This window comes from Corylus avellana, chromosome 5 (assembly GCF_965113065.1).
Source record: "Corylus avellana chromosome 5, dhCorAvel1.hap1.2, whole genome shotgun sequence".
In the NCBI taxonomy this organism is placed as follows: Eukaryota; Viridiplantae; Streptophyta; class Magnoliopsida; order Fagales; family Betulaceae; genus Corylus; species Corylus avellana.
This window is the reverse complement of record NC_142494.1, coordinates 27,393,244-27,415,242: the sequence shown is the minus strand read 5'-3', so window position 1 is coordinate 27,415,242 and position 21,999 is coordinate 27,393,244. Positions and strand designations below refer to the sequence as shown.

General features: G+C 38.7%; 2 protein-coding genes and 2 pseudogenes across 2 annotated transcripts; 2 read left to right on the top strand and 2 right to left on the bottom strand.

The window, feature by feature from the left end:
• Positions 1-447: 447 nt before the first annotated feature.
• On the bottom strand, positions 448-2,236 carry LOC132182930 (UDP-glycosyltransferase 83A1-like; annotated as a pseudogene).
• Positions 2,237-4,079: 1,843 nt separating this feature from the next.
• On the bottom strand, positions 4,080-5,713 carry LOC132180445 (UDP-glycosyltransferase 83A1-like). Its single transcript, XM_059593269.2, has 2 exons — positions 5,233-5,713; positions 4,080-4,972 (listed from the first exon to the last, which is right to left on the bottom strand). Exons 1-2 carry the CDS (start codon positions 5,711-5,713, stop codon positions 4,080-4,082), a joined length of 1,374 nt encoding a protein of 457 aa, XP_059449252.2.
• A 1,298-nt stretch (positions 5,714-7,011) lies between these two features.
• Positions 7,012-9,030, top strand: LOC132182150 (UDP-glycosyltransferase 83A1-like; annotated as a pseudogene).
• A 3,558-nt stretch (positions 9,031-12,588) lies between these two features.
• LOC132180444 (uncharacterized) lies at positions 12,589-21,331 on the top strand. Its single transcript, XM_059593267.2, has 10 exons — positions 12,589-12,897; positions 14,036-14,332; positions 14,422-16,269; positions 16,358-16,872; positions 16,962-17,095; positions 17,315-19,081; positions 19,383-19,431; positions 19,537-19,787; positions 20,071-20,178; positions 20,471-21,331. The coding sequence occupies exons 2-10, from the start codon at positions 14,140-14,142 to the stop codon at positions 20,700-20,702; spliced, it is 5,097 nt and encodes a 1,698-aa protein (XP_059449250.2). The 5' UTR covers positions 12,589-12,897; positions 14,036-14,139; the 3' UTR covers positions 20,703-21,331.
• Positions 21,332-21,999: the final 668 nt, after the last annotated feature.

Below are 21,999 nucleotides of genomic sequence, written 5' to 3'. Positions count from 1 at the left end.
TACACTCAAACGTGCTATCCCTTTTGTGAAGATTTTTGCGGCAAGATTTGACTGTCTAATAGGAAAATGTGGAAAAGAAGTCTTTGTTTGAGATACTTCCTTGTTGAAGTAGGTACTCTAATTCATTGTCCACCTCATGTCTCATCGGTGGTAAAGCATGTCATCTTGTCATTGTAGGAGTCATTTTCTTAAGAGACATGCTATAGTACAATAAAAAGATTTTTTTTTGTCCATAAAAGTTTTAGATGGCAAAAGGCCACAAGTTCTTAAGTGACTACGATTAAATAAACAGTAGTTAAAGGCTTATAACCTCTTGACACCTAAGACTTTTATTGACAAAATATAGTTTGTTTATTGCAGTATAGCATTATTATTCTCTTATTAAGCTAGCATTAAGTCCTAGCTAGCTTGCTTGATAATTGCCCCTCAATGTTGGCTGTATTTTCATGGCTGTCTTTCCAATATATATGTATAATGGAAGAACAATACAAAGAGGAAAGGTAAAAACATAAGGGAAAGAAGAAGAAGAAGCAAAAGCCTATGCCTTAAGCCATTCAACGAAGTTGTTGAGATTTTTGTCAGAGCAGCCACCTTCTTTGACATTGTTTGAAACCAATTGCTGGAGATCCAAAGCCCTTGATTTGAAGTTTTCATCACCAAGCAGTTTATCTACCTTTTTCTTGATCTCTCCTTGCCTAACAATCCCCCTTTCGTCTCTGTTAAACTTCAACCCAATCTTCCAAACATCACAAATGTAGCTCTCATTATAGCTGGTCAGCAAAGTAAGGCCAGCACAGGAAAGGGACCCCATTCCTTACACCCTCTATTGTTGAGTTCCAACCGCAATGGCTCAAGAAGCAAGCCATGGAAGGCTGGCCGAGAACTTTCTGTTGGGGTGCCCACCCGACCAACTTTCCCCGACCGGCTACTCTTTCTAGGAATCCTGCTGGACAGGCATCACTTGCTCCTTGGGTGATGTCTGGTCTCACAACCCATAGGAAAGGCCTGTTTGATAGTTCAAGGCCTAGAGCCAATTCCTGGAATTGGGTCTCGTCAATAACTGTAAAGCTGCCAAATGCAACATAAACGACTGAGCGCAGTGGCTGCTGGTCGAGCCATTCTAAGCAAGTTGTGTCTTCCTGCCAGAAGTGGCCTGCTGAATTCTGGCCCCGGTTGCTTGCCAAAAGTGGGCCTATTGGTATCATCTCTGGAGCCACGCTGAATGCTGCTGGCTCGAGGTCAAAAGACGAGTTGCAGATCAGCCAGTCAGCAGATTTCAGATAGTGGTGTTTTTAACAATCACTTCGAAGATAATTTTCTGGGTGGTTAAGTCACCGACGCAGCTCCACAGAAGCGTTGTTGAGCTCATCGTGGGCATGTCTGGTGCCAAGTGGATCATCAGGTTTTTTATTGCAGTTCCTGCAAAAAACAGGGAAAGAAAAAGGAAAACGGAACATCATTTTAGCGCAAATTTTTTTATTTATTGTAAGATATCCGAAGTAGAAAAACATCCTTATTTAAGTGTATGTATCCTGATTAATTCCTCTTCCTTTCTGTACTTCTAACAGCACTTTATTCATTTCAAAGCATGAATTTGCAGCAAAACCTATTTTAATTTGTTGGTGCTGAATGATCAAAGTAGGGGGCAGGATATCTTACCATCAGTACTGTTGATGAGTCCAGTGTCAATCAGCCTCGGGATGTCAAAGATCGAGGCCATTGTTGCACCTGAAGCAGGCCAGAAGGCAGCTCTGGGGATTTTCATCTTCTCTGCCACTTCCAGAGCCCACCCCATGCTATAATCAGTAATGACGCAAGTGATGTGATCATCTTCCGAACTGTTTATGTCTTCTATGAGCTCCTCCAGCTTTCCAGGCATCACCCGGAAGATTGCTTCAGAGAGCTTCCCTAGATCAGTTCTGTCCTCCCATGGATCCAACCCATCTGGGATTGAAACAAGATGAATTTGATCTCCTAAATAATTCTTTTCTGCCAATGCATTCACAACCCTCTTGTGATTATACTCTGTGTTCACAAACGTGACTATGAAGCCTTGTTTGATTAATCGTTGCGAGAACTCCATCAGTGGGAGTACATGGCCTTGTGCTGGATAAGGCATAATTAAAATATTTGGATTTCCCATTTTTATTCTCTTTCTTTCACTCTTTCCAGATTCAACTCTAACATTGATATACATTTTCAAAACCAAATTCATGTCATATTTATAGGGATCTTGCATGGGAGGTGTGGCTGAGGAGCCAATGCTTGACGTCTTGTTTTATTTTTTTCTCTTTAGAACTTTCCTTATCTTTGTTTTTTTTCTCATCGACTTGATCTCATGGATTTTGGTGCTCTCTTGGAAATGTTTGGCTTTTGGGGTTGTCTTAATGGGAATTGATGTCTCAAAGACGACAATTTGCCACTGTTTTTTTCTCTTTGGCTATTTTGTTTATCTTTTTTCTTTTTAATACCGACTTGATTGCCATTTTTATCGACTTGATCTCATGGCTTTTGGTGATCTCTTGGAAATGATTGGCTTTTAGGGTTGTCTTAATGGGCGTTGATGTTTATTGGGTCTCAAAGGGAAGATGACGATCTGCCACTGTTTTTTTCTCTTCAGCTTTTTCTTTATCTTTTCTCGTTTTAATATTGGCTTGATTGCTATTTTTTTGTTCATTTCTTGTGGCTCTTAGCTCTCTCTTGTTTCTTTAGCTTAAGTTTTATCTCTCATTGTTGTTTCTTATGCTTGCTTTAATTTTAGTATCAATTCTAAGAGAACTATGTACGATTTCTTTAGGATTTCTGATTTTAGCTTTGTGGCTTATCGTGACATGAGCTTGGCTTATGTACAATAAGTCCATTTGATGCAATAAATGAAGTCTCATGTCGAGTTGGTACATTCAGATGTGCCTAATATTTGAATGACATTAGGTAGCTGAATATCAGATTTGACCCATCATTTGGTTTATTTCTATTCTTTCAATTAGGGAGACACCCTGAAATAAACCAGCTCAAGATCACCAATGGCTCACAGGATCTTCCCCACAAGGAAGCAAGCTGATCAAGATCACCAAATGTTCACAATATCTTCTCCTAACCTCATATCCTATTGTAATATCTTCTCCTAACCTCACCAGCAACAGCTTGAACCTCACCCGCAACAGCGGCCTCTTTGAAGCATTTCGTCGAACATGTGATCTTCACCCATGGCTTGCACCTCTTCCTCCTCTGTCTCACCCGCAACCCACACCACCGACAATCTACCCACGCCACAGCAACATAATACCACTCCAGCGATTTCCAACTTCACCCACGTCTTTACGGTTTAACTCAACAGAAACAACTTCCTACCTTATGCTTTGGGGACAGGGCAGTGATTTAATTTGGTATTAGAGTTAGAGATTTCTAGTTTAAATTTTATTTTTGTCATTCACCTCTCATTTCAATTAAATTTTTACATGTTGGGTCTCACTAATTAAGAGGGAGTTTGAGCCCATATGTGAGGATGAGTATTAAAATATAAATTAAATAACTTTTGAGTTCAACCTTGCTTTTGTTAATTACCCCTCATTTCAATTAAATATTCTAATTAAAAATGAGTATTTTAGAATAAATGATTAAATTAACCATTTCTATAGGTTGAACCTGTTGGAGTTTGCCGAAAGCCACCGCCATTGCCGGTGAACATTGCAGGAATCATTCCAAATCCTCTGCTAGCCACAACCATCGGTGTTTGTCAAAAGTTGCTAGTCATTTTTATTAGATGTCAAAGGTCGTTGAGCATGGTCGCTGACTTTCGGCACAAACCAATATTTTACTTGAAACAAACGGAGCCTTAAAAACTGCCCATTGCTTGTAACATAGTCGAAATCATAGGCATTTTGCAACAGTGAAAAAACATTTTTACTACTTAATAATGATATTATATCAATAGGCAAGTCTTCCTTATTGATGTTTGCTTTCTTGCTTTCCTCTCTCTTTTAAGATATATGATTTCAGGCAAAATCTCAAGAAAAGAAAGATAAAAAAAAAACTATGCACAAATTGTTTCGAGTCTGAAAATCGCAGGATGAACTTTTCTATGCTTTCATCCATTTAACGAAATTCTTCAAATTATTGTGAGAGCCACCGCCTTCCTTGATACTAGTCTTGACTATATTCTTGAGATCCAATGCCCTTTCTTTCAATATTTCATTGCCCAGAATTTGCTCCACCTTACTTTCAATTTCTCCTCGTGATATGACGCCACTTTCATCTAGTTCTAAACGCAACCCAACCTTCCAAACATCACAAATATAGGTCTGGTTTAGGAACTGGTCGGCAAAGTAAGGCCAGCACAAGAATGGGATCCCGTTGCTTACACCTTCCATGGTGGAGTTCCACCCACAGTGGCTTATGAAGCAAGCAACTGACGGATGGGTCAGAATCTTCTGCTGCGCCGCCCATCCCACCATCCGCCCACGAGCGGCTACTCTGCCTTGAAATTCTATTGGGTAGCCATTGCTTTTCCCATCTGTGATGTCGGCTGGCCGCACTACCCACAGGAATGGTCTGTTGCAGAGTTCCAGCCCCAAGGCCAATTCTTGGAACTGGGTTGGGGCAAAAATTGTGAAGCTTCCGAATGCAACATATATCACTGAGCCTGGTGGCTGTTGATCCAGCCATTTCAAACAAGTTGAGTCCTCTGGCAAGAATTTTCCTGCTGATGATGACTCTCCTGGCTGGTTGCTTGCCAAAAGTGGACCTATAGGGAGAATATTTGGAGCCAAGGCAAATGCTGCAGGCTCAAGGTCATAAGTTGAGTTGCATAGCAGCCACTCAGTCGCTTTCACAGACTTGTTGTTTCTTACCAAAAGCTCGAAAATATTTTTCTGCATGGTCAAGTTGCCAACGCAGGTCCAAACCAAGGTTTCTGTGCTCATGGCAGGCATTGCTGGTGAGAGATGAATGATCTGTTTTTTCATTGGAGTTCCTGAGTAGAGAATTTCCATTGAAATTTAGGATCAAATGACCTATCATTAACATGGATTCAAGTAATCATTTATAGTCGACTATGTTAAATCACCGCTTATCTTAAAAGTTTGAAGAATGAGTAAATTTAATAACTACTTTAACGTTCCCTTCATGTGTAGGCACCAAAATCGGTAACTTTAGTGAGTTTGAAGTAAAATCTGTATGCGTGTTCTATTATATGCTGCAAGAACAAGCAAATAGAAGTGATAGAGGACTCACCATCATCAGCAATAATTCCATCTTCAATCAACTTTGGGATGCTAAATCCTAAGACCAACAGTGCTGCTGCTGCAGGGCAGAAAGCAGCTCGTCGGATTCCCTTCGTCTGTGCAATTTCTAGGGCCCATCCAATACTCTGATCAGCGAGGATACAAGTGATCTCTTTACCATTGGACCCATTAATCTGTTCGATGAGCTCTTCTAGCTTCTCAGGCAAAACCTTCAAGACTGCCTCTGACAACTTCCCTGGCTTTTTTCTGTCCTCCAAGGTCTCTAACCCATCAGAAATGGAAACCAGATGGATTTGATTCCCTGTTTTATCCTTCATTGCATTTCCATTCATGATTTGGTTGTGGTATAACTCTGTATTTACAAATGTTATCTTGAAGCCATGTTGGACTAAGCACTGTGATAGCTCCAGCAGAGGAATTATATGGCCTTGTGCTGGATATGGCACAACCAGAACATGTGGATTGCCCATTCTCCTTCTTTCTTTCTTTCTTTCTTTCTTTTTCTTTGCAGATTCATGTGATATTTACATTTGTTTTGGACACTCAAGCTCATGTCACTTCTATGGAGTGCTCATTGCTGACTCAATATTGCTATTTTAATATGGTTGCCTTGACTGTGTGCGGTTGTCTTTATGTTTCTTTCTATTAATACATTTATTTATCTATAATTCCCAGGGAAAAACATCATTTTGAGCATATTATTATGAAAAGCAAGCATATATAACAAGGTATAAACTTATACATCCTCCAAGACATTGTATAATGTATTGAGATGACTAATTTATTTGTTAGGTGGCACATTTTATAAAGAATTGATAAAGAAAGATGGAAAGAGACAAATTTTGTCTTTGAAATACTTTGTATTATTATTGAAGTCATTTTCGTTTACTGCTTTGCTTGTAATATTCTAATCTCATCTAAACGTCATTGCTTTTGTCATAAGATTGTAGTACCCCCTTCGTTCTTTACCAATTGGCCCGATTCTTATAAACCTGTCTAACCATATAGATTATAACAATACGGTCAACATCTAGACATATTTTTTCATGGGCCAATGGTAGTTACCAAGATTATTGACTAGCAAGATAGATGCCATCGCCACAAACTAGCCCCATTCCAGCTGCAATTTTTTTTTTTCCCCTCTAAGCAATACAAGGGAAATTCTTTTTTTTTTTTTGTCCTAATAATTTTATCAATTATGGACCGTCATATAAGTTTATAAAAAAATTGTAGTACTCTAAAAACATGTTTGAGAATGTGTTTGAAAAATATAGCTTTTAAAGGTCTGCTTGGTTGTGCGTTTGAGAGGCTTAAAAATTCGATTAACACTTAAAAAATTCGCTTGAAAAAAAAAGTAACCATTTTAAAATTGAAGTCTTTGCCAAATATATATATATATATATATATATATATATATATATTTATTTATTTAAAAGCTCTATTTTTCAATCTCAATACCAAACATGCTCTTAAGGGTCTAAAAGTACTGCCAGAAGTATTACTGCTTTTTACAGCTTTTACTAAGACTTGAAATTCCATAATTGATGAAATAATTAAAGAGTTCAAGACTTAATTTGAGTATTAATTTGTCCGTTAGTTTAATCTCTCTGTTTGTTAGTTGCAACCATTTGAATTACTCTGTTATGACAACCCTATAAATATTCACAAGGAATCCAAAAAGCTCAACCAAACGAGAGACATGGCCGCCGGCATCGACCATGTTCTGGTGCTACCATTTCCGGCGCAAGGCCACGTGAACTCCCTTCTGCGTTTCTCTCGAGAAATGGCAAAACATGGCCTCAAAATCACATATGTAAACACGGAGATCATTCACAAGCGTGTGGTGAGTGCAATGCCCGACGGCGACGAGGCCAGCCTCGTGGATTCGAACATCAATCTCGTGTCTATCCCAGATGGCTTGGAAAGCGACGATATTGAAAGAAACGATCTGGGGAAGACACTGGACGCACCATGCCAGCAAGGCTCGAGGAGCTCATACGAGGTATTGATGCATCAAACGGCGCCGACGATAACAACAACATTACATGTATTCTGGCCGATGGGTCGATGGGTTGGGCTGTGGAAGTCGCCAAAAAGATGGGAATTAGAGCCGCCATCTATTGGTCTACCGCCGCCGCTTCTTCCGCCTTGCTATTGAGCGTCCCAACGCTAATTGATGATGGGATTCTAGACGATGATGGTAAATATTTGCTAAATTCTGAAATATATATGATTTATTTTTCATGATAATATGTCTTTAATTTCTTTCGCCTTGCAAAGGATTCCCAACCGGAAAAGTAGAGCTGATTCATCTGTCGCCGGGCCTTCCGGCCTGCGAAACGATAAATCTTCCATGGGCCGCGATACCCGACCCGACCGCCCAGAAGAATTTATTTCATTACATCGCGCGAAACACGGAAGCTTGCAAAGTAGCAGATTGGTCGCTTTGTAACACAGCTTACGAGCTTGAGCCTGCAACATTTGCTCTGTTTCCGAATCTCCTGCCCATTGGTCCGCTGCTGGAAAACGACCAAGCTGGGCAATTCCGGCGAGAAGACTCGTCTTGCCTCAACTGGCTCGATCAACAAGCAACTCGCTCGGTCGTTTATATTTCCTTCGGTAGCTACGCAGCTTTGGACGCTATCCAATTCCAAGAACTGGCTCTTGGACTTAAGCTCATCAATAGGCCTTTCCTTTGGGTGGTGGATCAAAGAAACATCGACAGGGCCAAGAATGCATTTCCAGACGAATCTCAAGGAGCTTCTACGAAGATTGTCGATTGGGCACCTCAAACGAAGGTCTTAGCTCACCCCGCCGTTGCTTGTTTTCTTAGCCACTGCGGCTGGAATTCTGTCACAGAAGGTATTTTCAATTTAACAATTTTCATTTATTTTAAAAGCTTAAGTTTATAAAAGACATTAATTTAATTAGTTAATTTATATTATAATACAATTCCTTACGTTGTGGGCGTAAAATTTTACTTATATATTCTCATTATGATTCAAAATTCTTTCGATTATATATACTTAAAGTTTAAAAATTTGCAATGTTGGGTTGCCAAGTTTAAAGCTTTACAATGTCATCTCTACCGTAAAGCTTTGCAATGTCGTACAGTTTGATTTGAGGTTAAATCCGATTGTAAAAGAGTAAAATGCCCCTTATACTCTTAAAATTTTTTTAAAAAAATAATTATCCTAGTTAAATAATAATAATTATTTTTTTTAAAAAAAAAAAAATTACAAATAAGGATATTTAGAGAATTTTCATGTCCTTAGTTAGGATTCAACAAAAAATTCTAACGGACGGATAACCATGCAAAGTTTTAAATTTGGCGACTAAATACTGCAAAATTTTAAACTATGAAAGTATGATTACAAAAAAGTTGAAACGATAGGATTTGAACTGAATACTTTGTTCTAATACCATATTAATTTACTATTTATCTAAAAAAAAATTAAATTAATAAAAATAAATGAATTGAATAATTTAATTTATATTCTTAGTAGGTATAAGCAATGGCGTGCCTTTTTTGTGCTGGCCTCAATTCGTTGACCAATTCCTTGACAAGAGCTATATTTGTGATGAGTGGAAGGTTGGACTGGGTTTAGACCTCGCTGAAAACGGCATCGTATTGCGGGAAGAAGTGACGAAGGTGGAGCAACTGCTTAGCAATGAAACTATAAGAGCAAGAGCGCAAGAGATTAAAGAAATCATATTGAAAAGTAGGGCAGAAGGTGGCCAGTCTTCAAAGAATTTCAACAACTTCATCAAATGGATCAAGGAATAGAGATGCCAGCTCTTTCTACTAATTGCTAGTTGATCAATTTCCTCACCCGTGGGTAATAATAGATCAGGAAATGAATAAAACTTTTATATATATATATATATATATATATATATATATATAATGCATGTCTCAAGAAGCGAGAAGCGAAAGATTCAAAGGGTCATGACTTCTAATATTGGTAGTATTTTTCTAGTTTTGCTTCAAATTTTTTATTTTTTTTATTTTTTTTCCTTTTTTTTTTTTTAAAGTTTTGAGAAGAGTTGTGATTCTTGTGTTTGTTGGCTTTGCGACTTATTATTCTGCAATGCATCAAGAGGCCTTTTGAATTTAGTTTTTTTCAGGCAAAATACAATGGAAACTATAAAAATATTGACGTGGCGTAATGAATCATAAAGACAACAATCTAAACAAGAATTACAACCTCTTCCCTAGGGCTGGCAAAACGGATAATCGGGTAGACACGATTATGATTCGTTAAGACCCGCAACCCGATTACCCTAGACACGAACACTACCCAGGAGTCTGACACGATTATAACAAGAAAAATATCCAAGTAATCCAACACAACCCGCTTAACCCGTTTAGTATAACCGGGTCATATTGGATAAACACGATTTGACACGACTCTTGCGTTAAATAGGTAATACAACCCTACATGACCCGACCCTTTTAAAAAAACCCTTAATCAAAATTGGAAAAAATAATTTAATAAAAGGATATTTTGGGCCAAAGGACTAGTTAAATTTATCATAACCGTACAAGTAGCTGCATTCTTCAACAAAAAGTTCTAAAATATAATGTTTTAATATATAGACCCACATAGACATAGGTTTTTTTTTTTTAAAAAAAAATAAAAAATAAATGGGTATGGCGGGTCACCCGAGACCTGGCTGACCCATTTATTAAATGTGGTTGGTGGGTCAACCTGCCAGACACGAATTTAATCGTGTCTTAATCGGGTAGACCCGATTAAGACCCAAACCCGATAAGTTCAAACCCAATACATGTTAACTTCGTATTGGATTCGTGAATCTTGTCAAAATTGTCAACCCTAATTCTCCCCACCAGCCTTTTCCATCGGTCTCTGGCTCTTTGAATAGGCTCAAAGTCAATTGAATGGTAAGTGGACTTTTTTCTTTCATTTTAGTGCACCCTATTAAAAACTTTTCTGGCCTAAGGGGAGGGAGGATGTTGGGCTTGGGTTCATGAAAAGCCGACTTGTCTCACACAAAACTTTTCTGGCCCATAAGAGAATGCCAACAGAGAAACATGAATTGGGTGCAAGGACGGAGCCAGCTTTAAATTTAGGGGAGACTCAGGATTAAAATTTTTTTTTGAGAGGGATCAATTAGTAAAAAATATTTTAAATTATTATTTTTTTAGCTTATTTGTTTTTTGTTTGCCTAATTTTTTTTTCTTGTAATTTGGGGGGACCAGGGCTGCCCCAGTCCCCCCTAAATCCGTCTCTGATTGGGTGGGTGAAAATTAGCCTAAAGTCCAATCTTACTAAGAAATTCTAAAGAAAAATCAAATAAGGGCTCTTAATCCGATCCTTAATTAGAATGATTCATAATTATTACAAATAAAACTCCTAATTCTGAACTGATTTATTATGAAGAAAAAAACACCTTTAAAAAACACTAGTGAAACATAACAAAATTAATGAAAAATGTGTCTTTTTCCTAACTCGGTACCTATGACGGCTGGTGAATGGTCTGTCAGCAATGCTTGCATGCAAGAAAGATTCACAAAGGGGCATTAAATTTTGTAGCCAGGCTTCATTGACCAGAAACCCTATGTGACTTCATGTCTTCTCGGGTTCTCCATCTCATCTTACATGCAACTATCACAATCAATCATGTAGGACACCCTAGCTAGCCTTTCATCTGACCCCTCCATTTCCTTCATTTGGAAATCTTTTTTTTTTTTTTTTTTTAATCTTCTGCTGACAGCCATGGAGTATCTGCATTACTGCAAGCCAAAGCTCTAAATATAATTCCATAATTCTATTTAAGAGATTATCCTTTAATGCATTTAAGCTGTCTTCATTTGCAACCCATATAAAAACAAGGAGAAAGAAAGAAGTCTTGATCATCTTGTTCTTGTTAAGAGAGATTCCCAACCCCCATTCAAAACCCAAATCTCACAATTATTTTAATAAATAAACATTTAAAATGCCAAACTTTTGGTATTTGTACAATGTGACAGTACTTTGGGAGGATTCACTATTATTTTAATCTCTATTGGGCAACGTATGCATGCTCACTATCCAATAACTTGAGTCTCTGAAAAGAAAAATCAGGAGAACTTGTACAGCTGCTCTCTGCTATAAAAAAAATTGGTATGCTCTCAAAAAAGGAAAAGGGCTTGCTGATAGGCCTTCTAGTCAATGTTTCACCTACTCAAATCTTAAGATCATGTGCTCTCTCTGTCACTCTCTGAAGAGACTGGAGTCAACGTCTCCTTATCGAGAGTATCTTGCAACGTCAGCGTGTGTCACCTTGTTATATATATGATTTTAATTTTAACTTATTTAATTAAATAAATCAGATTTTTTAATTTTATTCTGCTAATTTTGTATTGTGTTGATGTTGAGTTTGTGAATCGAGTCAAAAATTATTAATCTCAAATATTGTGTATCGGGTTTGAATCGTATTAAGGTATTTGTATGGGACTCGGTACAACGGGCATTTCATCTTGATTGTATAACCTAAAATTTGAGTTTGAATTATGCTAATTTAAGTTGATGCTCAGCTTTACCCACCTAATTCGGGAAAATTATCTTATTTATTTCAAATTCTTTTCATTTCTTTTATTTAGTGTATTTTGAAGGGTAGTATTGTCTAAAAGCTTTAATAATGGTAGTACACTAAATGCATTACCCTTCAAAATGCACTAAATAAAAAATTAAAAGGAATTTGAAATGATGATGATGCTATTCCACCTAATTCATGTTACTCTGTCACCAGTTTACATTTATGTGGCATTCTCTTATGGGCCTGAAAAGTTTTGTGTGACAAGTGGGCTTATCATGAATCGAGGCCCAAAATCCTTCCCTTAGGCCTTAACCCCCACCATTTATCTCATCAATCAACTTGATTTGCTTAACCTGGCGGCGGGAAAAATAAATCACATTAAAATCCAAAATAATTGTAAACAATCTCAACAATGAAATTTACAAAAAAAAAAAAAAAAGGAAGAAGAAGAAAAAAAGAAAAGAAAATTACAAAGCTCCCAAAGTGCCTGAAAAATAAAGTGCACCACGCCCACGCGTATCCAAAAGCGCGTGGTATCCGCATATTCCATTCCGCTTTTTCTCCGCGAACCTCCGAACACGGATACCACAACAACCAAAGCGTACGTTCGCCTCAAATCTCTACCGTTGATCTTCTAAATATCGTACTAAATCGTTGAAATCCCATTACGTACATGCATTCGAGAAACACAGAAATATTTCTCATCCCTAGCTCGGCTTCGGATTTCGAGCCTGACAACGAACCTTAGGCCCGGTACCGAGCCTAGAGCGGCGTTTTTTTGGTTGAAAAATGGAGTAAATTTTTTTAGTCGTCACCGTTTCGATCGCTTTATCTTCGGCTCTGGTCCGAAAATCCAAACTTTGTCACTCTTCTGCAAGTCTTTAAGAGAGAGAGAGAGAGAGAGAGCTCGGGGAGGCTGCCATTAACGTCGTCGTTTAGGAGCTTATAGCACTGTAAATTAAGCCTAACAAAACCACGGCTCTTTCATCAGCTACTGAAAAGGACCCTTTAGCAAACGACGCCGTTGAAGAACCCTAATTCTCTGAGCTCAGATCACACTCTTGAGCTCCAAGTGCACCTCCTCCACTTGCTCAGCCTTCTGAGCCTTCCAGTAATTTCACTTCCCAGCTTGTTTGTTGCTCAGCTAGCGTGAAAAACTGTAATTAACTTCATAAGTTTGTGCTTTTTTGCTTTCAATTTTGTTGAATTAGCCTGGAAATGTTTGTGCATGGTTAATTTGTTTGTGTTATTTTAAGAATTGGGGTCACAGTGTCTCTTTGGTGGAGAACTTGTTGGGGTTTCTTTTTTAGGGTTTTGAGTTAAAGTGTTTGGTGCTGTGTATGCTTGAATTATGGATTTAAGCCTAGAAAGTAGTATCTGAGTGCAATTTATTTGTTGCTGATATGTTATATTGGCCTCAGAGAGCTCACATTAGCTTAAATTTTGCCTACTTTGCCTTTTGGTGATGGTCCATGGTTTCCTTCGTGGTTTTTCTTCTCCTTCCTTTCTTTTTCTGGTGGGTCTCATTTTTCACTTTGTAGTTGCTCATGCGAGTATGGTAATATTTGTGAGTAAAATTAAGATGTTGTTAGTGGGTCAGGAATGTAACAATCCAAGAGCATAAATTTGAATTTTATGGTTCTACTTGGTTACTAAGAACTTGCAGAGGAAGTGATGGGAGTTTCGAACTTTCTGGGTTTTTGTTTTTTCATCTAGATTACTTGTTATTGGGAATCAAGTGGAGCACATTTGATGTTTGGACTTGAATGGAATTTTTTATTCTTGTTTTTGTAGACAATAATTGGCCGATATTTGTGGTGTGGCTTCTATAATGTGTTTTATCTGTATCGTATGCTGAATTGAATGAAAGAAACTTGGTTTAAAATTTAAAAATTATACATCTGGCATTGTGGAAGTAGTGTGATACTACTTTACACAAGCATTTGCTTCACGTGTTGTTTGTTTCTATGTATGCCTCTTTTCATACTTTTAATAATTATCATAAAAGTAAAAATAACAATAAATTTGTATTTATATAATCTTTGTTAGGAGCAGTTTAAAACATGCTACCATCTCTTTTAGCAATTACCCTGCACTATGTCACGTCTCTCTCCTTTATCAACTGCGGCATTCTTGTGCAGGGTAATGTTTTGACAGATTCAAGAATATTTCCAATTTGAAGTTTCATTTTTTGAGTAAACATATGATACTCCTTTTGAATTAAGTCTAACATATGTACCCTACTGTAGGATTGTTTGTATGAGGTGGTTTGATCCATGATGCTGTTATATATGGGCTAAACTGCTTTCCACAAAAACAAGTAGCTGAGCAAGTCTTGGTGGCTGTATTTTTAATGCCTGGTAACGAATTTGAAGATAGGATCCACAACTTACATGAGCTAGAGAATTCTTCCCAAGGTCAGCATCAATCTCAAGCTGTGGATAGCAATTGGCCAGTTCTCAACTACAATCAGTGGGTTGGAAAACAAAGGCAGACTGGGGAAGCTTTGGGTTTCAATCTGAAAAACTGCAGCTTGCAACAATTAGGTATTTGAGTCAAAATTTACTTATAGTAATTTGAAACAGCCACTTCATGGTCTTTAAAGAACAAACTGTATTTCTCTTGATGTTTGCAGATTCTGTGAAAGGACACGGTGATGGATCTTTGAATGTGTTGTTCAACCAAAACTATACACAATTTACTCCAAGACCTGACTTTTCCAACAGTTTGTCCAGAGAGCAACAGCTGAATTCAAATGAATGTATGCTTGGACGCCAGAAATTCCAGGCAAGGAAAAGTCAGTCAGAGTTTTTGGGTGAAAATGCAGCTCATGATCCACATAATTTAACTTCTAGAGGCCTCTCTTTCCTTATATCACAGCAAGAAAATGCATCCGGAGATAGTCCCACCCTAACGACAAATTCAGAAAGGTCGGAAATTACTGAAGCTTCCATTGACTTCGACTTTGTTGGAGGGAAGCAGCAGCTTGTGGGGGGCCAACAACCAGATACTCAACATACTCACCTAATGCAGCAGTCTGGGTACAATGATATGCAGTTGCTGCAGCAGCACATAATGTTCAAGCAGCTGCAAGAACTTCAGAGGCAGCAACAACTTCAGCACTTTGGTGACTTAAGGCAACAGAATTCTTCAAACCAGATTTCTGCAGTGACTAAACAGGCTACTGGGGCTCAGATTTCACCTGTAATCAATGGAACACCTGTTAATGATGCATCACCTATGTTTATGAACTGGATGCAGCGAGGTACATCTCCTGCTGCGCAAGGTCTATCTAATAACAGAGGACTATTTTCACAAGATCAGGGCCAGGCTTTGCGTTCCATGGGTCTGGCTTCTCAGCAGCTTGATTCATCCTTATATGGTACGCCTATTGCAAGTGCAAGAGGTAGTTTGAGTCAATATTCTTATCTTCAAGGGATGTCTCACGATTCTACCAATTTGTTGACTAAGGCTAGTGGTCAAGCACAGAAGCCTATTACGCAGTCAACGGGCTTCAGTAGCCCTTTTGTAGGTGATCAGGTTACCGTTTCTCCAGAGCAGGTTTGCTTCCCCCAAGGAGCTTTCATGTCCAAACAAAGATTTCAGAGAAACAATGTGTTCGGACAGGTTCCTGTTCAGGGGTTGAATAGTGCAGTCATCTCAGGGAACCTCCAGCTGGGGAATACTCATCCAAAAAATGCATCACCAACGGAATCTAATGGAAGGCAAGAGCAAGCTGGTTGGCCCGGAAGCTTGCAGCAAACAAATATGCAACTTGGCCCTCCTCAGGGTTTGGTTCCCCTGGATCCAATGGAAGAGAAGATTTTGTACAATATGGATGATGACATCTGGGATGCTCCTCTTGGCAGACGCACTGACATTGGCACTGGAGGCTTTGGGACTGCATTGGAACATACAGATTATTCAAATGCATTTCCTTCTACTCAAAGTGGAAGCTGGAGTGCTCTTATGCAGTCTGCTGTAGCAGAAGCTTCTAGCAGTGATACTGGGCTACAGGAGGAGTGGAGTGGCTTGACTTTCCAAAATACAGAACTCTCAACTGATAATCAGCCTTCAAATGTTATGGATAGTGAAAAGCAACAATCAAGTTGGCTTGATAACAACCTACTCAGTACCTCCTGCTTAAGTTCAAAACCTTTTCCTGTGTTTAATGATTCTAGTGTGAGCTCTAGCTTCCCTGGCTTTCAGCAGCCAGGCATCCAATTCTCTATCGAGCAGAGAGGCGCTCTGCACCAGGATGACTCTCACGAATCAATTCACAAGTCTCCCCAAAACACTGGTGAGAGTTTAGATTGCAGCCCTAAACAAAAGCCGTCCACTGAAGGAAGCCAACCCATTCAACCACTTATGCAATTGGACGGTGCATGGGCTGGTCAGATTTTTGAGCACCCAGAGAGTGATGCCCATCAGCGGAGAATAGCCTCAAGTAACAATGTTAGCCGACCCTACAGTGAACCAAAAGGTAGGAACAATTTGTCCTGAACACATAATTTTAGTGCTGCTATTTGTGGCATTCATAATAATGAGAACACTGAATAATTTTTGGACAGGTGACGACAATGAAGCTACATACAAGATTAGGGATTCTGATTATTTTCTGTGGGAGGCTAATAGTAATCGTGGGGGAAGTTCTTTTTCTAGATCAACTGGAGGATTGGAGCAAGTACACTCTGGCACGGATAGTACTCTGCCCAACAGAGAAAATTCGCAAATATTTAACTTTGCTGCTGTGCCAAATTCAAGCCCTTCGAAGGCATCTTGGAATACCAGTCAACAAGTCCAACATAGTAATCAGCTTGATTACTTGAAGCATGTTGATATATCTAGGAACAAGGAAAACCAGAACATGGGAAAAAACCAGCTTCAAATGGGTAATGGTTCTCATGTTTCACATAATTATCAAGTGGGAGCAGGCGTAACATATGAAATGCAGCAGACTTGCTACCAAAAAGACAACTCTTATGACAATTATGGCTCCAAAGGATCAAGTGGGCAAGAGCAAGAACATTTAGGGAAGCTCAAATTAATTGATAATGTTTCTAGCAGTGCCGTGAACTTGGATAAGGTGAATATTTGTCTTCTATATGCATGGACGACATTTCCATTGATTGTATCTTTCAATTTCCCTTTCCTGATGATGTAATTTGTCTTCAGTTACAGGGGCCCTTACCTGATTTTCAAGTTAACTCAAAAGCCTCAGAGGTGCCTTCTAGAGGTGATCTTGGTACATCTAGTACCTTTCACAGATCAGTTGGTCCTCATCACTCAAATGTTACTGCTCCAACAAGGTAGTTGATTATAAAATAATGATGGTTCGGAAATGTGGGTTGATATGTAATAATTGTTATGCCAACTGATATTATCTCACACTGATTTCGTTCCTTGCTTATACATTGTACTGGCTTTCGTTCTCCTCTGCTCATTCTTTAGTCCTATTGGTTACTATAATTCCTTAGCAATTTGCTGCTATTATGTGTCTCAAATTATTCTATAATGTCTCATGGCAGTGAAAATATGCTTGAGCTTCTTCATAAGGTTGATCAATCAAGGGAGAATAGCAGTATACCTCATTTTGGCTCTAGAGGGTGTAATTCATTGGTGCCTGAGGCAGAAACTCCAGCATCCGTTAGTCAATCATACAATCACCCTGCTGCTTCTCAAGGTTTTACGTTGAAATTAGCTCCTCCATCGCAACGGCTGTCGAACATGAACCCTTTCATCTCATCTCAGGATTTGCCAGAAGTAGCAAGCAATCAAAATTTAAAGCAAGCCAATTCTGAGTCAGGAGAGAAAAACCAGACCTGGTTAGCTTCCCCATCTGTTCAGTCTCTGCTGCCATCTCATGAATCATCTCAAAGATCAAATTGGGAGAATAAATTTAGTAGTTCAGGACAGACAAGCATCCCCTCATCTATATATATGCCTGGAAGCTCTGTTGCAGCTTTTACATCTAGTCCTCCATATATAAGGAATCAACTTGGAACACAAGAAATGTCACATTTTAACACTTCTGGTCAACAATTTGAAGTTTTGGAGGCTAAGCCAGTCTTGAAGCCTCCTGTTATGTCAGGCATGCATCAGCAGGGTGCATTTTCATCGAGACTGCACAATGTATGGACAAATGTACCACTTCAGCAACGTCTTTCTGGTCTGGAACCTTGTAAGGTTCCCTCTGTGGACCCATCAACAGATAGTGTGGAAACTTCACAGGCTTCACCCAGGCTAAATGATCAAAATTCCCGGAAAGTTGGATATGGATCATCAGTATTCGGCGCATGTTCTATGAATTCACAAGGATTTCAATATGAGGCAGATCAGCCCAAGAAAGAGAGCTCCCAGCTGCAAATATCATCTGAGATACTTGATGCTTCACAGACTAGTAGATTTGCCTCTGGCTCATTGTTGGCTCATTCACACCAACAGGACCTTGATGGGATGCACCATGAACACAACAATGCCCCTGTTGCCCCTGAAAGAAATCTTGGATCCATTGGCCATTCTTCAAAACCGTCCTATGTTTTCCATCCGAATTACTCCCTACTGCACCAAGTGCAGGCAATGAAGAATACGGATGCCAATCCAAGTAGGAGAGTTTCAGATCTTGAGCATGTAACTGCTATGGATGGATCACGGTTAATATATGAATATAATTCCAGATTCAGAAATCAACTGGATACTGGACTGATTTCGGCATCCCAGCTCAACTCATTATCATCTGGGGATACCAAAAGGCAAAGTTTCTTTACAGAAGCAAGAGAAGATTCTGGCTTGAAAGCTTCTCCACAGCCTTCTCTCCTAGATAGACATTCTCAAGAAATGGTCAAATCTGGTCAAAATGATCCAAGTCAACCTACTACCAGTAATGTGGTATCTAATCATGGAGAACATTCCCGGGTTAATCTTCAAATGGCACCCCACTGGTTTAAACAGTATGAGGCTCTGAGAAATGGGCAGATGCCACCAACCTATGATGCAATGCTTGCAAAGCCTGCTGCAGGGCAGATTTCTTTTGGGAAGCCTTCCCAGAACTTGAATGATTTTTCTTCTGTGGAAGGTATAGATGCTGCTGATGCTAGTCAGAGTGGCAGAGTTTCACCAAGCTATGCCACCTTCAGAGCTGATGAACCCTTTTCAGCCCCTTGTTTGTGGCCTTTAGATGAGAATGATCAATGCTTGGATGTTGTGAGACCAAAGAAGCGCAAAATTGAAACATTTGATCTTCTACCATGGCACAAAGAAGTTATGCAAGATTCTCAGAGGGTTCAAAATATCAGGTGCTTGCCGTTATAGCCCTTTTGTTTGATAAATTACTGCTTTGTTTCCTTTTATGCTATGTTCTGTTGCTTTGAAGATGGAACGAAGGGGAACAAATTGTGTAAGAAAATTCCTATATTCTTAATTTATTGATCTTCTCGACAGATTGAGCATTAACAGTTTCACTTCATATTTATAGTAAATACAAGATAATAGTTCCAACTTTCTTACCTTATTTTTTTTTTATCAGTTTTTTATTGCAATCACTGGTCACTTCTCCGTTCATTTTGTAAATATTTAAGAGTGCATTTGCTTTTGCAGTGTTGCAGAACATGACTGGGCACAAGCCACAAACCGACTGATTGAGAAGGTTTGCTCCAACTCACGTGTCATATATCAAAATTTAGTCATCCTTAGTTATTGTCTTATTTCTAGGTATCGACAGCGGTTGTAATGTTATCATTTTCAATGGCAGGTGGAAGATGAGGCTGAATTGATTGAAGATAGGCCACCAATGCTTCGATCAAAGAAAAGGCTTATCTTGACAACACAGCTTATGCAGCAATTGCTTTGCCCTGCACCGGTGTCCATTCTCTCGGCAAAGGCTGCTTCACAATTTGATACTCTGACATACTTTGTTGCTAAATTATCACTAGGAGATGCATGTAGCCTGACCTCTTGCACGAGAAATGGTTCGTCACGTGTACCACCGATCAACAGTGACTTGTAAGTGTAGCTCTTCTGGATTTTTTATGCTTCTCTTTCAATTCTTAGAAAGTTTTATAAAGGGGGCGAGTTTAACGTTCTTCATGCAAAATTAAAGGCAAAAAAGAAAGGTATCACGAAATATATATATATATATATATATATATATATATATATATATATATATATATTAAGCTCTCAAGTGGATAATCATTGCATGAATTTGTTTTGTAGAGAATATTACTAAAGTATAAAATGAAAACATCTCTCTGGAAAGATAACTTCTGTCTGAAAATATGTTCAGGATTTCAGAGAAGCTCAAATCTTTTGAGGGCATTGATGACCAGTTCTTTTCAGAAGTTGTGGATGACTTGAGCAGTAGAGCAAAGAAGCTAGAAGATGACTTACTAAGGTATGAAACAAGGTTTGCCATTAATGAACTCATTTTGACACTCCGTAACAATGGAATCGCAATTCTTTGTTATGAGGATGTTGCAAACCCAGTTTCAAGTTTATAAGCAATCACAATCTTATACACATGCCAGAAGATCTGCAGCTTACTCTACTCCCACGGGATTTATACACAATCACTGGAAAAAGTGAAAACCGAGAAGCAAAAATAAGAAAACAAAAAATGCTGTTAGCTACTTTAAAAGAAAAAGAAAAAGAAATCATGTTTTAACATGTTTTATTTGATGATGCAGATTGGACAAGGCAGCATCAATTTTAGACATAAGAGTGGAGTGCCAGGAATTGGAAAAGTTTTCTGTCATCAACCGGTTTGCAAAATTCCATGTTCGGCCAGCAGATTCCTCCGGAACCTCATCATCATCTAATCCTGCTGCCCCTGCACCAAAACCCTTTCCCCAGAGATATGTCATTGCACATCCAATACCTAGGAATCTACCGGAGGGAGTACAATGTCTTCCACTGTGATCATCAACTGAATGATCCCCTTCCCAACTGAAATCCTCCTTTCATCTATGCCATACATTCCATGCCATTGCCCATATTCCGCCTATGATCTCTTTCATCAACATACATACTGGTATCATGAAAGAAGAGGATTTATTGATGGAATACAAAGCAAGTCAACCCCAAGTGACAAAGGCCGCTTGTTCAAACTTGAACTGAGGTTAATCATTGTCATTTTTGAGAAAGTACATATTATTTCTTGTATATTTTGATGAATTTCCAAGGAGAATAGGTAATGCCCTAAGTAATCTTTTCAAATAGCAAGAGGATCGTTGGTATGGATTTCTCTAGTTTCAGGTTGTTACAAATATACATAATTTATAGGCATATCTGGTAGCCATGGTTTTGTAGTTTTTCTTTTCCCCTACTTTTTCCACTCTTTTCAGGTTGGTTCTGCATTGAGCTGGTAGACAAGGGAGTTGGCATCTTGAAGAGCAAGTAATGAGTAGGCGATAAAATATTTAGAAAGGTAAAAGTGGTTGTAATTCTATTATCAAATTTATTTTTGGTGCTTCTCACTGGAGTGGAGAGTCCCCCTCAACAGACATGGGGAATTTTTAAAAGCTTCTTTGACTATGCATTTCATTATAGATCTCTTTGTCCTAGTCACATGTCCATGTTGTTTTACCTTGCATTTTTATTGGGGGAGCAAAAGATCTCTGAAAAAGATGCAGAAGCTTCTATGACAACTTTACAAGCATTTGTTTTCTTTGAAAAGTACAAGTTTCAAACATTGATTCTGTCCCTCAATGTCAGCAAAAAAAAAAAAAAAAACAAAAAGTATTTATATTGTGATTGAGTAAAAGACAAGAAATTGCTTTTATTGTATGTGAGTGAATGTGACACAAAAGCGTGTATTCTTTTGGTTGGAAGGATTCTTCTCTTAGTACTTGATTGTCTCTTTCACTCGCAAAAATTGACTGAAAGCAGCATGACACGTCAGATGGATTTTGTGATCCTCTTAATAACGAACACTTTTTTGTCCACCCTACTGTGTGTGTATCAGTAATCTGATCCCCTCATGATTGGGAAAGTGATGTGAGAAAGAAAGGCCCCCTTCGATCCTTTCCAAAGTAGTAGAAGAATCAAATCAAATATTAAATAATTAAAGATAAAAAAATACCTGTGGGGTTTGTTATCCATACGAGGAAAATATATGGTTGGTGGACAGGTGGCTGTCCACATAAGATGTTTGCTGACAAGCATTGGTGGGAGTGTGTAGACTCTCTCATCCCTTCCTTCTCTTTCCTTACGTGGG